The sequence below is a fragment of the Vanacampus margaritifer genome, chromosome 6 (genome assembly GCF_051991255.1).
Source record: "Vanacampus margaritifer isolate UIUO_Vmar chromosome 6, RoL_Vmar_1.0, whole genome shotgun sequence".
Classification (NCBI taxonomy): domain Eukaryota; kingdom Metazoa; phylum Chordata; class Actinopteri; order Syngnathiformes; family Syngnathidae; genus Vanacampus; species Vanacampus margaritifer.
Genome location: NC_135437.1, coordinates 6,866,103 through 6,883,212, shown reverse-complemented (window position 1 = coordinate 6,883,212; position 17,110 = coordinate 6,866,103). Strand labels below are relative to the sequence as shown.

Here is a 17,110-nt window from a genome sequence, read left to right as displayed (position 1 = left end):
CGGTAGCTGAGGAAAAGTGCACAGCTGCAGTCAAATAACAAATGTTTTATTTTTGTTTGTTTTAAACCAATTTTATCAGTAGGCTACCTGTGTCTGACTGGATTGAATAAGTCAACAGTCAGTTTGAAGTTATTATTTGTTTTACAATGCCTTAGGAGAACTAGTTAACCATAGAGATTTTGAGAAATCCACAAATGCCAAAAATATAGTCATATAGAAAATATATAGATTAATTATAACTAATATACTTGTGAAGGAGTTAGGTAGTACACAAAATATGTAGGGATGCATTTATCGGCCAATTTGATGTCAAACAGATGAACAAGATAATAAAGAAATCAGCTGATAGTTATCTTCACCCCCTCCCCTCTTCTATGGTAGTGTAGCATATTTGTGACGTCATAATGCGCGCGACCTCGTGTTCACAAAAGATGCATCGTGGGCTTTCTTTACTGTGTCTGCTCAAAACGTTACCCTCGCAGTTTTTTTTTTTAAAACATGATTGTTTTGTTTTGGCAAACTCAAAATGAGTTACTGGTTGTCTTTGAAGCAGAGATATCAATAAAATTCACTTTCACGGTGCTTTAGACAATGTTTCAATGAATTTGGACATGTTAGACTTATAGTAGGACTTGAAAGTATATTTGTATTCAAGTTAATTTTGCAAACAATTATCGGCTTACTTATTGGTTATTGACATCGGCACTTTCTAAATTATTGGTTTATTGGTATTGGTTGAAAATAGCATTATCGTGCATCCCTTAAATATGTAATCACATGTGGGTCACATGTTACACCATATCATGTGTTTACTACATCAACACGCAATAATGGTAATAATAGAAAATAGCAGAACACAATCTGTTAAGAAAAATGGGACGGATTGTGACCTGTTCCACTGTGTCACTGCTGAGATGCAGGGGGCCGGGAGCAAAATTGGTCACTGCGAGGATTGGCTTAGGGGGGAAAGGAGGTGCAGGTTCAAAACCCCTGGTGAAGGGCCCAGTCGGGGTGATGTGGTTTTTGTCTAGAAATAATGACCTTAATGAAGGAGCCCAGAAGCGAAGCAGAATATTTTTGTACTCCAGTGACATCATCAAACACCTGGCGAGCTATTACAACCTTCTCAAGAAACTTTGAGCAGACATCGACATATTTGTGACACTCCATTTTAGCTGTAATGACAAGGTTATTAACACAAGCACAGTGACTGACAGCATCATTAAAAACACTTTGGTCTATTCAGAGAAATTTTTTACAATATTATATTGATGTCTAATTTAGACTGACGTTTAGTAGTATGGAGGCTGTTTCTCGTGCTCTTTGTTGTTTCTCACCATCAGTGTAAGAATGAGATGTTAGTTTCACTTGAGTCATAAATCATCATGTGAATGAGTTGACACCAGTGTAAAAGCACTTGTGGAGCTGGAAGGTAGAAAAGCTGAGCACTTCAAAACTCTTCAGGCAGAGACGTTGCATGCTGTGCATTTACATGTAGAAACAAAAAATATTTCTCACTTTACAAACATCTGTCCAAAGAGTCTTCCCTTACCAGCAGTTTGTAGTAAATGTGGCAGAAAGAAATGTACTGGAATGAACCCACATATATTTTGGGCACTTGGGAATATTGTTTTTCAAAAGATATTCTGTATTGTGGTCTATGTGTATAGTTACTACTAATGGCATGCCATCAATCCATCTATTTCCTGGTTGCAGATTTATTTTGAAGCGTATTGCTGGGGTTTGTACAAGGCCATAGAACTTGTGAATATCAAACATTAAAATGGCAGTTAACTAAATTGGTTATCATACATTCTGTTCATTAGAATAGGTTGCCCTCTGCCCCAAAGCATATTGGAACAATCCAGATTGAATTTGGTATAGTTTTGTGATATGATAGTGGGGGCACAACTGCGGCCTGATACCCAAAATTTCTATTCTGCGAGCATGATTCATCTGTGAGCATCTACTCTTGAGTTATTGCAGGTGTAAAATGGTTATTAGGGAACTGATACTATGTTTCTGATTGAAGAATTTTTTTTGCAGTTCTCATTAAAATTACATCTCATATCAAAGCATGTTTTCATGCTCTGATCAGCAGCAGAGTCCTTTTCAAACTCAATTCTTCTTCTTCCACTGTGAAGCAGAGCTTACTTAGTAGGTGTCCATCTTCAGGTTGTTGTTGCCTTTTGTTTTGCAGCAGCTCATAAAGTCTTTCTTTTTCCATCACAACAAGGATGTCACAAATGTTCACTTGGGCAGGACAGTCAGTACATTAGTGATGGTCCATTTTTGTCCGCTGCAGTCCTTAATGGCAAGCTGGAAACTAAACTGCGACTGACTGCTTTCCACCATCTCCAGACAATGCTGAGACTCCGTGTTCTGGATGGCACCGTTCTAGACAGAGAGATTTAGGGAAAAAGAGCAAATGAGAGATTATTAAAATGAATGTGGCACTTTTGCTAGCAGTTTTTTGCACTTGGTGGAAAACGTGTTAGAGAATTCTGCTTACAAGGAAATAATTCAGCCATCAGTCATAATAATGATAACACACCTACAATGTGGTGTATGTGCAACATTTCTGTTCTGAGTAAAAGTGGGCAGTAAATGCTCAGATACCAAATACAGATAGCCAAAAATGAACAAAAAGAATTTGGGGGGGGGGGGGGGTGAGAAAATTGGAAGCGTGGGGAAAATATGCAAAGCTCTGACATGTTCAGGGTGCTCTCAACTGGAGATGGGGGACCTGAGAGAGAATGCAGCACTAACCACCCTTCTAAATGATATTTCAATATTGTACAATGAATTTGTTACAATTGATGATGTTGAAGAAAACGTTTAAGCAAACTCGTGTAACATCTTAATGTCTAAAAAAAAAAAAAAAAAAAACTGAACGCAAAAATAACATTTCTACCATAGTACAATCATTAAAATCCAATCCAGACCAATCCAGTTTGACATATTTTAGCATGCAGGAAATGACAAGCCACAGGTCTTTTAAATGTTTTATTTATTTATTTATTTTAGTTCACAATTTTTATTTCAAACATGTATTATAATAAATTTAAAAAAAAGTACAATAATACACAAAAATAATTGCACAAGAAACACATGAAAAATAAAACATGAAAAATAAAACATAATTTAACTTTACATATCTGAAAAGGAGTGGGAAGAAGTGAAACGTATTTACTCTCAACCCTTATTAATAAAATGATGTGATCTTCTTATAAGTTATTACTATAATCAATGTAGTGATTAACTGGACTTGACTGGACTTATTCAATGGCATTATCACTCGTCTTTACCTTAAGACCTAAATTAATTCCAAATAAGTATTAATATAACAGTTTGCAGTCTGTGTTCCTGATATTTTCATACAACATATATAAATACATATAAAGAATGTAATGATAAATCATTAACAAAATAAATTACCAGTAAACACCCCCATGCCTCCCATTCCTGTATATATTGAAATAATCTCTTTATACATCTTTTTAAATAGGATTATATTTGTACATTGTTTCAATCAATCCATCGTTTGACTCCATACATACAGTTAAACTACATTATTATAGCTACCTGCCACATGTGAAGATAATGACAGGAAACACAGTGTTCTTTCTTTGTTCATCATTTGGCGATGAATTACTGTTATCCTTGCTAGCGTTCTTTTATAATACATCAGACAAAAAAACAAATCCCTCTTTCCGTCCTGTATTTCTTGCAAAAACAGTAAACACATTTCATCACATCTATTGCAAGATTGAATGATTGGCTACTGTGCAAGTTTTACAAATGTTGCTCTCATGTATTTGCTGTTTAATATGCACTACTGACTACTTTATTTTATTAGAGGTTTCGTAATGCTGTTGCTCTGATGCTTCCAATAAATCATTCTTAATGTGGACTGGGAGAAGCACAGACATAGCATGAATGTAAAAATATGTCTGCGTTCTAAGCTTGTTTAAACCAATGCCACATTGAATAAAAGGCTTGCTTCACCCTAATTCAATTTGAGTCGCCACAGTTCCATTGTGTGTATGAGACCATGACTACATGTTTGTTTGTTTGCTACATGACAGAGCCTTGAGCATTAACATGGCACCCAGAGTTCCTTGGTGAGAGTTAGGAACAGGAACATGTTCTAATGAGTTTACAATGTCCCAGGAGAGCAGACTAAGTCTATTAACATCAAGCGTCTCGTGTGCTTCAGCATCACTTTTAAATCAATATGTTCGACATTACAGGGATGTCCAAATTTATTCCATCTAGGGTTGCATCCAGAAAAGTTGTCGGCTGCTGGCCAATTCAGCATTCATCATCGTCTTGTTTATGAACATGCCAATCAGTCAATGTGGTCAAAGAAATTATAATTAATTACATAGTATTACTTGGGGTGTCAAAATGAGTGTGTCAATTTTGAGTTAATTTAAAATTCCTTTAATGCCACAAAATTTGTAAACGTACGATTAATGACCTTATTTGGAATGCCTTTACTCTGGGAATTCCAGTCGCAACGCAGCAGACACGTCCACGTCAAAATTTAGCAGTAACAAATGTAATAATAATGCATATATTTGTGGAGCCTGGGTTCAAGCTGTATTTTACAGAGATTTTGCAGAATTTACTTCATGTTGAGGCCCTGCCGCTGCCTCCTGCCCTTCCTGTCATCTCCTTCCCCCGTCCCCTCCCCCTCCCCTGTCCGCCCGCCTCCCCCTCCCCTAGGCCAGGGGTTCCATCCGTGGCCCGGGTCTCGGCGCTCCGGGGGCCGGGAGAGTGGGCGGGATCGGTGTTGTGCCCGCCCCGCTCCGGTGGGCACTTAGGGCGGGCCCCGGCAACCCCGCTGTGGTCCCGGTGGGGTGGGTGGGGCATTGGTGGGCGGGTGCGCCCCCCCCCCCCCCCCCCCGCCCGGTTGGGGGGTGCCCAGCTGGTCGCTCCTCTTAACTCACTGCACTAGTTTTGCACAATACATTTTAGGGCACATAACACACTTTGGGGGGGAGTGGAGTAGGGTGGAGACACCGTCTCCGCCCTGCAGCTCCCCTCCAATTTTAATGCACCACACAACTGGGGGGGGGGGGGGCATCGGTTGGGGCAGGCCGCAGTATGGAGCAGTGCTGGCGGGGGTGGGGGTTGTGGGCCGGTGGGGTGCCTGGTGGGCCTGCAGTGCCCCGTCCTGCTGCGTTGGGTTGGGGGCGCGGGCCGCGTTGGGGTGGGGGGCGCTCCTGCTCCTGGGTTTGCTCTCCGGCCGGTGGCCCCTGCGGGGCCCGGGGGTCGTCCTTTGGCGCTGCCGCGGCCTGGGGGGCCCTGAGGTGTTGCGCTTGCTCTGTCCTGGCGGGGGTCGACGGCTCCCCTCTTTGGTGGAGATTTTCATGCATGCCAGATCCACCACACCAGCATCTACCGAAACTCAGACACAATTTGTTTCTCCCTCAGGTCATTGATTCGGTGGAGGCTGGTGTCTGTGGATCTCACTCTACTTCGTCTGTCCTTTCTACCTTTCCTCAGTTTCTCCTTTGGGCCCTTGAGGTTTGTTGGAATTTAGATGTCTCTAGGGTTGGTGAAGGACTCTGGTTAGTGGCCCGGTGGGTGGTGTCTGGTCGGTGCTGGGCTTCGCTTTTTCTTTCTTTTCTTTGGTCCCTCTTCGGGTCTCCTGGCGGCCCCACGACTCTGGCTGGATTTTGAAGTATTCGGTTTAGGTGAACGGTATGGGAATTCTTTTTTTTTTTTTACACGCACGCACGCACGCACGCACGCACGCACACACACACACACACACACATACAAAAAAAAAAAAAAAGGAGAACAATGATGATGACATGTCAAATGATCAATACTGAGCTCTCCCCGAGAAAAAGAAAAAAAAAAAAAGAATTTACTTCATGTTAAAGATTAGATCTTAATATGAAAAGAAAAATGCACTGAGTTGTCACCGTCTTACAAATGCGATTATGCCATCCAGTGGCAAAAAAATTACCAACACAAATATCACAAAATATCACACTTGTTTTTTTACAGTACATCTTTTTAATTTTAACTCAGTTTTATGAATATTATGAAATTACTGTATCCATGTGCAGTCATATTTCTATTAGTTTAACATTTTCTATTTTTATGTTAACAAGAGTATGAAGACTATTATAATATTTTATTGTACATTTAGAACAGGTCTAAAATCTGTGATTCATAATGAGTTAATTATTGAAGTCATGCAATTAATTCCGATTAAAAAAATGTAATCGCCTGACACCCCTAATTATTACACACACAAGCCAAAACAATATGACAATTGCACGATGTACTGCTTTATAATACAAGAGCTGTATGAAAAACATTGCCTTTAAAAATGCAATTCTATTCAATTGAACACCACGTTTATTATTTTGGCTGTAGTTTGCAATAGTGTCAAGCTGCTCGGCATCATTAAGAGAGCTGCCATCATTTGGACTCACTCATGTCATTAAGGGAAGCAGTATTAGGAACAAACTCTCAGTGTGACGCAAAACCGTTAAACTCCAATGAAAACAACAACTACACTAATAAACAGCCGAAGACTGCTAGTATGTTATGTTTTTTAAATCTGAGATTTACACCATTTTCTGCTGTAATTGAATTATCTGTGTTCATCAGCGTAATAAGAATTGAGATTTGTTTTTAGAATTAACAAAGCTACATTTTAAATCAAGATTGATTAAAGAAGACATTTGTTAGGCCTTATGTCATCATATAATCCCTTACAAACAATTGAAAGGTGTTAAAACAGAATGCAGACACGCAAAAGTTCAATGCGCGTATTACATTTAAAATGTGTCAGGGGCCTGTAAAATTGATCTTTGAGCCAGACTTTGGAAAGCTGTGCTTTAGAAGTTGCCCCTGAATCAGTACAACAGCCCAGCTCTGCAAAAGCTATTGATTCCCATGTCCTTTGCAGGGAATCCAACATATTGAAGGCCTGTGCAGGTGGGATAGCTTGCAGACTCACAACGTTCACACTACACACACATATAGACAGAGAAAGCAGAGAGAATCAATCTCCTGGTCTACTGAGCTTTTCCCACAGACCACAATGGACACGGACCTTTGTGCTGCTTTTGCGGTACATAGAGCGCTAAAGGGATCAGGTAGAAGCACCATTTAAATGATAACACAAATTAACTTGTTAATGGTGATGGTAATTAGTTTTGTCTAGAGTATGTAGATTTGTCTGATGCGCGTCTCCCCTCACCCATCTGCCCATCCCGATCCCGATTGTCATTGGCTACCTTTAGCTGTCAATCAAAGCCAAACCTGAAAGGAGGTATGTGGTTGGCTGGCACGCCGTGCGTTACTTGAAACAGAAGGTGCAAGTTTACATGACTGATAGGAAGAAGAATATATGGTTGGCGACACCAAAAAACAGCCAGTGCGGGCACGGCCCCCCAATGCCCGCCCATGCCGCCGGATCCGTGTGGTTGCCAATTGAGGTCCAGTCATATACCAAAATATCAAGTTTGTTTTTATTTTCACTGTCATACATCTTGCTGATTTTAGTCCTGTACAGTGGCTTGTATGATGGGTCAGTGGAGGCTGTTTGCAACACCTCAATGAAATCCTCATCTTCAACTATGTTCAGCCTGCAGTTCATTGCTCCCCTCTTGGTATGTTCTCTGAGGCCATAGCCCTCCACCCCCCTTCCTTGGTATTGCACGTCCTTATTTGAGAAGGACTGCCCTCGGGGTACAGTTGGGAAACATTGCAGTAGCTATGTATTTCCTACGCAGACTTAGGGTCTATGGAGTGGAGCAGAGGATCATGCTGTTGTTCTACCGGGCTGCATTGGAAAGTATCATCAGATACGGCATTGCGGCCTGGTACGGCAACCTGACTGTGCAGTCAAGGTCACAGATTGCCGGTCTGGTGCGGACTGCCATGAAGATCATGGGGGTCGGGAATTGTCCTTCCCTACAGATGCTTTATGAGCAGTCCGTCACCAGACTGGCACAGAAAATTATTACTGACCCGACTCACATTGTGCATCATGAGCTCCAGCTACTGCCTTCCGGCAGGAGATTCAGGGGCACCCAGAACCAGGCTGAACCGCTACAAGAACTCATTCCTGTCGACATCCATCAAACTGCTTAACAACCGACATTAACCCAGTGCAATAAGATATATGGTGCAATGTTGTGTGTGTGTAATATATGCAACCGTGCTGTAAATACTCATGTGTATATATATACTGTATATATATAGGAGTGTGTGTGTGTGTGTATGGGTGTGTGCAGTCCTCATGTATGTACTTCTCTACACATGTACACTTCTGTGAAGACTTCTGGGAAGTCTTCTACTTATTGCTGCACTTCTTATTTATTTAATTTTTATTTTATCTCTTTCTATTCTGTTGTTTTCTCTTTACTGTAAACTGCAGCTGGACGGAGTCCAGGAAAAAGTTCCCCACGGGGAAAATAAAAGTATATCGTATCGTATCGTATCGTAGCTCAGTCTTGGTATACTGTACAAAGTAAGGATTGTTTGAAATCACATCATTTACAAAGCATACCCACTAATTAACATGCTTCGCAACAACTTCACAAGATAAGCAAATGACAGTAATTTAATCTTGTAGTATTTTTGGAACTGTCCCTTTATAGCACAAATGTGATGCAAGTGACAAACCGGTTCATCTTGTAGGGATTTTAGAATTGCTATTATACACACGCAGTCATGTGTTCATCCATTGAGTCATTATCACACATGGTTTATGGTGCATCATTTTATTTGTAAGGCATTCAACCCAGAAATGCTGTAGTAGTCTTAACATTTAGACAAAACATTATAATGATAGAAAGTTATTCACTCAAAGACAAAGCCATGGATCACTCAAAATCTAAAACCAGAGCCAAGCCTGCTTCCTGGGAGAGAGAAAGAAAACACAAAAATACTTGGGTTATATAAACACACACACACACACACACACACACGCACACGCACACGCACACGCACACGCACACGCACGCACGCACGCACGCACGCACGCACGCACACACACACACACACACACACACACACACACACACACACACACACACACACACACACTTGGCATTTGTCCAGACCTTTGTCCTCAGTTCAGTGAGCCCACCTGTCATTCTGCAAAGTGCACAGTTGGAATGCACTATTGATTCCGCGCTATTAAGGCGGGAGCACCAGTTAATCAGAGGTTCAGACAGACAGTCAGCCAGAAAAGCCATCACGCACAAAAAAAAGACTGCTGTCTGGCTGGCAATCTGTCAGTTGCGTGGTCAGTCATCAAGTCATTGTAAAAATGCATCGACTGTATAGTGTAACATATCTACACGATGAAAACAGAACATGTGATGGGAAAATACTTTTCGTTGTTTGTGCTGTATCATGATTTTGCATTGAGCTTATGATTCTGTTTGGAATGTCTAGAATGTTAAAACTTTGCAACCTGGCTGGGAACATCTGCAACGGGCGATAAGGTCAGTGACCATTTATTTGACAATTATTATTATCATTTTATAACAGGAAAAATTAACTCTAAAGCAGCATATATGCCAATAAAGGCTAATGTAAATCCCCTTTTACGTCAAAAGGTCCTTTCTAAGAATATACAAACTTATGCTTACTCTCTATTGATAGCTGATCTCTCAAGTTGAGCTCAGTTCAATATTGTAAGAGATCTACATATTAATAATTCACCAATACTTCCTGCCTGCTCCACATGAAAGGCTTTGGCCTTTGCTATGTTGGCTCTTTCTCACACCGGTGCTCATCTACAGCAAAACACTTCAAGTATATTGAGTAAGGGCTATAATAGCAAAATGATAATTTTCCATTTCAGTTAATTTTGATATAAATATTACCATAGGAATCATGTAAAAATGTTGTGGGTTGCTTAGTTTGAGCAGAATACTGAATCCCCAGTTGCTCCTGATGCTGTGTCATCAGTTATAGCCTTGTAAGGAGAAAAAGTGCTATATAAATGAAGTACCGTTTACCAGAGTAAAGTGTAGTTTGAGTTAAATTTTTAAGTGTTAAGTGTAGTTTGGCAGAATTAAATGTTTAACACTGACACCAGTGTGAAGTACTTTCAAAACTACTCAGTGTTTACCAGTGTAGATTTTTAACACAATACAGTGTTGGAGTAACACTGTTTAAGTGTGGGGGAAAACTGTGTAGATTTGAACACAATACAGTGTTCGAGTAACATTGGTTAAGTGTGAAAAAAGTAATACTTAGAAAAGATTTACACTCCTTGGAGTGGACACATATAAACACTTTTCTAGTGTTAGATTTAACACTCTCAGTGTCAATCTAAACACTGGTAATTTTGCTGTGTAACTTTCTTCTCTCATTCTCAATGGAACCCCAGAATGGTTCTGGGGTTACATAGTACATAGAACATAATAAATAAACAGTATTTTGCCACAAACGTAAAATAATAATTTTCGGACTTATTAACCAAATTCATAGAAAATAGTGAGTGGGCGGGTTTTTCTGCTGATAAAGCAAATAATGTAATGGAAAAAAATAAAATAATTGGCATCTGCGTGAATTTGAAGATTGCTGAACCACAAATGTGTGGGGTTCAACTGTATTATTTGCAATATTTTTGTAATTTTTCATTATTATTTAATGAAGAAAATACAATAGTATTATCACCATTACATTACAAAGTACATACAGTATTTCAAATCATCATCCAAAGAAATCTTCTTAAAAGTCAAACAACATACAACTTGTTTTTCCTCTTACAAGGAATTGTAACATGAATTCACTGTTGTTAATTGCGTTCCTAACGCCCAACAGGCTATAATGCCCAACGGGTTTCAACTATTCGACTTCTGATACTAATATGAAGTGACAATGTTGATTTTTCTTGATGCTAATTGGAGGACAGATCTCCTCCATGTGTTCCCAAATAAAGAGGGAAACGAGCACTCAACATCTGTGGGAGGCTCAGAATCATAAATGGCAAAAATACTCACATGAATGAAGATACAAATGCACACATTTGGTGTGTAACATTACCAGGGTTGGGGAATCCAGGTCCAGAGAGAACAAACCCGGAAGCAGTTTGACTTCAGCCATAGATGCTTCTACTCAACAGGTGCTTCTATGAGTTTGTTTACCTGCCAGTCAAGTAGTAAAACCTGTGGCTCAAGCCAATCTGTGGCAGGGTTTTTACTTTCCCCAACTCTGAACATCACTCATCTTTCCATCTGTCATATTTTGAAATATACACCCTAAGCTTGATGAGTACAGATGCAGTTTGTCTTGTACAGTTCCAAATACCGATAGGAATAAATTTAAAACATAGAAATACACATTTGTGCATAACTTCTTTGTTCACCTGAATACAAGTACACTGTAAAAATTGTTAAATGCAGTTGTTCATTGAAAGTAATAATTTCCATTCAAAACAGGATAAAGTTATTGATTTGATTGTTAGAACCATTTATTTTGCATTGACAGACATCTATTTTGATTTGTACGCCCAAAGCACCCAAAATAAAGTTTTCGATTTTTTTCCAATGATTTTTTTTCTTCTTCAGGCCCTCCAGGTAATATATTTAGTTTGAGTCAAATGGACTTGTGCATGTGCATTGAAAACGACAGCACATTAGTACCACCATGGAATTGTTGTGTAGATTTTTTCCATTTAAGGCTATGCTATGTTGAGTGAGTGTTTTGAATTTGGTTTGATATTGAAAATGTTTGATATTGTTTAATCACACCTCGGATTGTGTAGGGCTGTTACCACGTGTGTTTGTCTGGGCTCATTTGCTTGTTAGACAATATGTTTAGTTGTTGTTGTCTGACATCTTTCGACTGCCCATGGGATTTTATAAATGGGATATTCTGCCTTATCCATCATCTTCTTTCTCCTTTTCTCTCTCCATACTCACCTTATCTCTAGTTCATATGTTGCATATGGCTCATGTTTTAAGATTAATAAATATATTTTGTGTATACTCTGTTGGCCAAGTGTCTTTTCGCATCGAGTTTATAAGATGGACAATATAAATTATTCTTTTAGCCAAATATAAAAACCCAGCTCAGTGGCCTAGTGGTAGAGTGTCTGACCTGAGACTAGGAGGTCGTGGATTCAATCCCTGGCTGGGGCATACCAAAAACGGACAAAAATAGGGCCTGTTTGCCTCCCTTCTTGACACAGCATTATGGGTTGGAGTTGAGGGGTGAGATGACCCAATGATCCTTGAGCGCAAGCCGCTGCTGCTTCTCACTGCTCCCTCAGGGGATGGGTCAAATGCAGCAAATAAATTTCACCCCACTTAGATGGGCGTGACAATCAGTGGTCCTTTAACTTTAGAAAATTTGAGAAATATTATTTGGTTATACATAAATTAATTAATTGGTGTCAAAGTGAATATGTTAATTCAGTTAAAAGTAATTAGTTTGGTTCGGGAACTAAAATGTTAAGAAAATAATTTGGATCAAAGCAAAAAATAGCAAAAAATAGAAAGAATTATTGAAATGAAATGATCAGCCACTCAATTTTGTTTCTGTGAAGTAAAACATTTTAAATGTGATATCTAGACATTTTTTTTATTTAGTTTAAGCGGGGTTATAATTTTTACAGTGTACAGTAACAGTTTAAAAATACGATTTGTACTCGCAAACAGAAGTCATACACTCAAAAGAAAGAAGCACCAATCCAATTCAACCATTTAACAGTCACATTATGACGGCTTATTCGGAAAGACAGTAGGCTGAAACACAACTAGGAAAATGTCAGATGAGAGTATGCAGTCACTGCAAAAGAATATCTGCTTAGCAGGTACACAATTAAAGTAGCTGAAAATGACAAATAACCCAAAAACAAAAATAACACTTTGAATGCACTACTTTTACCTTTTCTTCTATTGCTGTTCTTAGTTAATTATGAAAACTTATCTTCATCTTCCCTGTCTTTTTGATTAAATGTATTAAATAAGTAAAGTTAATGTTGCTCCAGATACTGCACCTGACAGAACAAAAGCAAGCAGCCTAGTCACCTGACCGTTGACTTGAACTTCCTCAAACTTCAGGTCAGGGTCAGACATCTTTGATTGTTGCCTTGACTAAAAAAAACCTTAACTCTTTTAGAGGCTGCTGCCACTCAAAATTATTCAAATTATTATTCAAAAGCTGTTTGCACTGGCAGCTTTTTATGGTTAAATACAAAAAAGTGAAATTGAAATGAAACGAGTCTTTACCGGAGTGAAAGTCCAGGTAAGCTTCATGTGCTTGGTGGCTGCGTATGTGCATTCCAGCAGTCGGGGTTTGCTGTTCACATCCACCAGACACTTGTTGTCGTCATCATCAATGGTTGGACTCAACACTCCCAGGTGAAGTTGCTGGGAACTGGTGTAATACACATTCTACGTGGAAACAGAAAACATAAACAACATATTACAGGAGCAGAACTGGAAAAAGGTTGTTGTTTTTCTTGTGAGATTAGAAAGAGACTGCTGAAATACAGCTTTATTAATTATGCAACAATCCTATGGAGGGTCTTACTTGGAGAGGTTATTTGGGCTCCAGGAATATCAGCAGCTTCAAATACCTGCTTGCTTACTGCTCATCTGTGGCTTTTTAAGAGCTGCTGTCTTAATACGGTATATTTGCCTGCCTGTCAGAAGCTTTCTTTAATACGTCTTTATTGGAACAAACTGGTTGCTCTCTGAGTGACGCACATTTTTCTACATTCACTGTTTCTTGACATTTCTAGTGTTTTCATTCATTTCCCAAGGCATAAATAAGACTGTCGACGGACTCCACGGCACATTCATCAGCAGCAGATACTTTCTTTTCACTTGTTTTGCATAAAAAGTGTGACTTGTGTAATAATGTGTTACAGCTGCCTAAAGTAGTTTTCCTCTAATTAAGCTGAACTGGTAACATAATGAACAAACCTTCCGGAATTTATATTAGTGATCTAAACAGACAATAAATGTATCCGGATATGAGGTGAAATCCAACTGGCATACACTACCAATACAGTATATTTTGTTTTATAATAATACGTAACAAAATTAATAATTTCATGTTGCTGACGTTGTGCCCAAACCTTGTACCTTCAAAATAGTGACTCTTCGGGAGACCCCCCAAAAAACGGCAAGAGCAAGCCATTCTCTGCACTTTTGATTGGCCAATAATTTATAAAAATACCACCCTGACTTATGAGGTAAGTAGCTAAAACGTGAAGCATGGAGAGTCTCGGTCACCGAAATGCACAAGTGCAGTAAATTAATAATGCTATCACTGCCAATAGCCACACTCAAATATCTACACTTTCTTCTTTATTATTGTCTGATTCCTGTCTGTATTATACACAATTCTCTTTTACCTTGATAATCACGTCATGTTGTTTGTATTTAAAACAAACAAACAAACAAATAAAACCAGCACAATATATTTCAGGCCTCAAAACATTGCTTCCAGATAACACAAGGAAGGGTCATAGTTTTTTGTTGCAGCACATTGGCGGATGTACAGTGGGCAGTCACCAACTGAAATTAAACTGAAATTAAATCCGCTAGAAATTATGAGCGCTTCCGAGTGACTCCGAACAGAATAAGCAGAGCAAACATGTTTGAAGACAACTGCTGAAAACACGTGCAAAGAGTGAGAACGATGAAATACTCAGTTGTGGAGTTATAGCGTTAAACTGTTTCTTTCCTGGCGTAGCTAAAATGGAGCCCAAGTGCCACGTACGAGTCGTCACTCCTCCACTATTTAATAACTTGAGCACTAATAGAAGCCATTCTATTAGTGAGTACATTAGGAAGAATTGCGAGTTACGTCGATATAATTGCTTGGCAGATTTACACCACTCTGGCATACAGTTAGCTAGCTAGCTACAGTATGTCTACATCTTGAAGCTTCCCTGGATGCCAAAATTTGTAAAACAGCTCGTGTTGTTATTTAAATTCCCAAGGATTATGTATTTTGTTTTTTCGGGCTACTGTTATATATTGCAACGTAAAACATTGCCGGTAAATAAGTAACAGAAAGTATATGCCAAAATGTCTGCCATGGAGTGTGAGCAACAGGTTGAATGGCATGTGCTGCCGACCATCAGGTTTAATTAACATTGGAATCTCCATGACATGTCTCAGATATATGGATCTACACAGCGACACAACACCTTGCGAGGAGACGACGGTGCCGTTCGGTGGTTTCCGAGGAGCCTGTTAGCTTGTGCATGAAAAGCCACGTGACGACTGTGGGATATTCTCAAACATGTTGAGAATTGAGATGCTTAGGATGCTGGACTTTGTGGTATTTGATTGACAGTTGATAATGGAGTGTGTGTGGTTTTAGCACATTCAGTTCTGAGAGTGAAGAGAACGCCTTGATTTTTCACCATTTTGAAACCTCATTTTATAAAATTTGCGATTTCTGTAATCATTCAAATTTGGCCCGGTTGTGAAAAACGTCTGTGGTCTTCCCGTCACAAGATGTTTTTATTTTCACTTTACAGGGACTTTATAGCAATACGTTACACTTGGAGTTAATGAAGTAAATCCCTTACATGCTCTCTAAGCTGGGGTAAAGGGTAAATGGTCATCACATAATGCTATTAAACCTTTTGGGAACCAAAGCTCTTAATGTCACCTCATTCAGCAAATGATTAATGGACTATGTTGGAATGAAGGGAAAGTTAAGATCTCATCCACATTCTGAGAATCTAGCATGAGGGGCAAGTGGGGATTCAGTATCTTGTTCAAAGATACTTTGTCATGGTCACAGGGGAATGTAAATCTTGCAGCAACCTTTGGGTTGGCACGACACCAGCTGAGGTAAGCTGAAGCTTTCGTCTTGCCTGAGGTTAGGCACAATGTAGATTTTTTTTCTCCCCCTAAAAATAATGTTTGAGTGCCAAATTGATGCTTGACATTGGATGCTACGCTGTATAGAAAATACATTTCTATGAACATTGACCATTTTCATAATAGTGTCCTTGATTTCTATGTTTTTCTCTTTTGTTCATGTATATCAGATCAATATGTGCATGTATGCATAAGATGTGTCCCTGAAGAAATCCTCCAGGAGTGCATGACGGCATGGCAGGTAAGGTTAGAAAAGTTCATTAGACTCCATAAGGATTATTTCGAAGAGCAAATGTGTAGTTTGTAGTTGAAATGTATCTTTTGTGACAATAATTCTGGAGCTTTTCATATACGTTATCTATACATTTAAGCACCTTCAGTTCCTTTACACAAATGCCAATATTAACATGGTAGAGCTCTATAAATAACTTGCTTTTCTTACTTAAAAAATATTTGCCAAGGTTACAATTAGTATCATGACTTCCAATGTCCCCAAAAAACAAACATTACTGTTAATTGGCCTAATAAAGCAGGAAAGCTGAGGAAAACAAGAGAAACATTTTCCAGAGGCAGAACCTGAATAAGAAAAAAGAGAGGTCAGGGAAATAAATGTACATCCTGGTTGCAAACATTTGCATACCTGAAAAAACACAAGGACACACTAATGAATTCAGTGGTTGGCCTAGTTTTGAAACCTTCTAAAGGTCTAGTGATGCAAATCAAACACAGCGCAAGTACTTCAAATCCAAAACCCAGACATACATTTGCCTGAGCCTGACAGAACAGTGAAAAATCCTCTGGAACCTGACATGAGGATAAGGAGGATGAGCGCTGACATCCAATCCTCACAAAAACTGAGATCAAGGAGAAACACAAGAGACAGCCAAGGAGCAGATTGTTCAGTGCAATCAGCACTGGTTTAGTGCACCGACCCTCTGCTCTGTGTGTTTTCAGAGGAGCGAGTGCACACGTTTTAGATAGGACTGATGAGTGTCTTGCAGGAACAGGGCATTCCCGGAAGGAGCCATTATCACGCTGTGAAGCAGCCACACAAAAGGCTTCTAAGCTGCTCCTTAAAACACTCACAAAGACAACATTTCAGACAGCTGTGTGTCTGAGTGCATCCATTTGAATGTGTTGCGTACGTCATTTGTTTCTCTGAGCATATACACAAATAAGAGCAATATGCATTACATGTGCCAGTAGACTGCTGCTAAAGTGCTCACAGAAGGCTTTAAAATGCTATCTATTTTCCTGTCACA

General features: G+C 39.4%; 1 protein-coding gene across 3 annotated transcripts in view; it reads right to left on the bottom strand.

Annotated features, from left to right (window-relative positions):
* Positions 1–1,046: 1,046 nt before the first annotated feature.
* The window catches only part of LOC144054191 (polypeptide N-acetylgalactosaminyltransferase 18-like), a 107,731-nt gene continuing 91,667 nt past the window's right edge, over positions 1,047–17,110 (bottom strand). For all 3 annotated transcript variants that reach the window (XM_077569387.1, XM_077569386.1, XM_077569388.1), the window contains 2 exons: positions 13,230–13,394; positions 1,047–2,397 (listed from right to left, as the gene is read on the bottom strand). In XM_077569387.1, the coding sequence (XP_077425513.1) occupies positions 2,251–2,397; positions 13,230–13,394 (312 nt within the window). In that variant the 3' untranslated portion in view covers positions 1,047–2,250. The remainder of the gene's footprint in view (positions 2,398–13,229; positions 13,395–17,110) is intronic.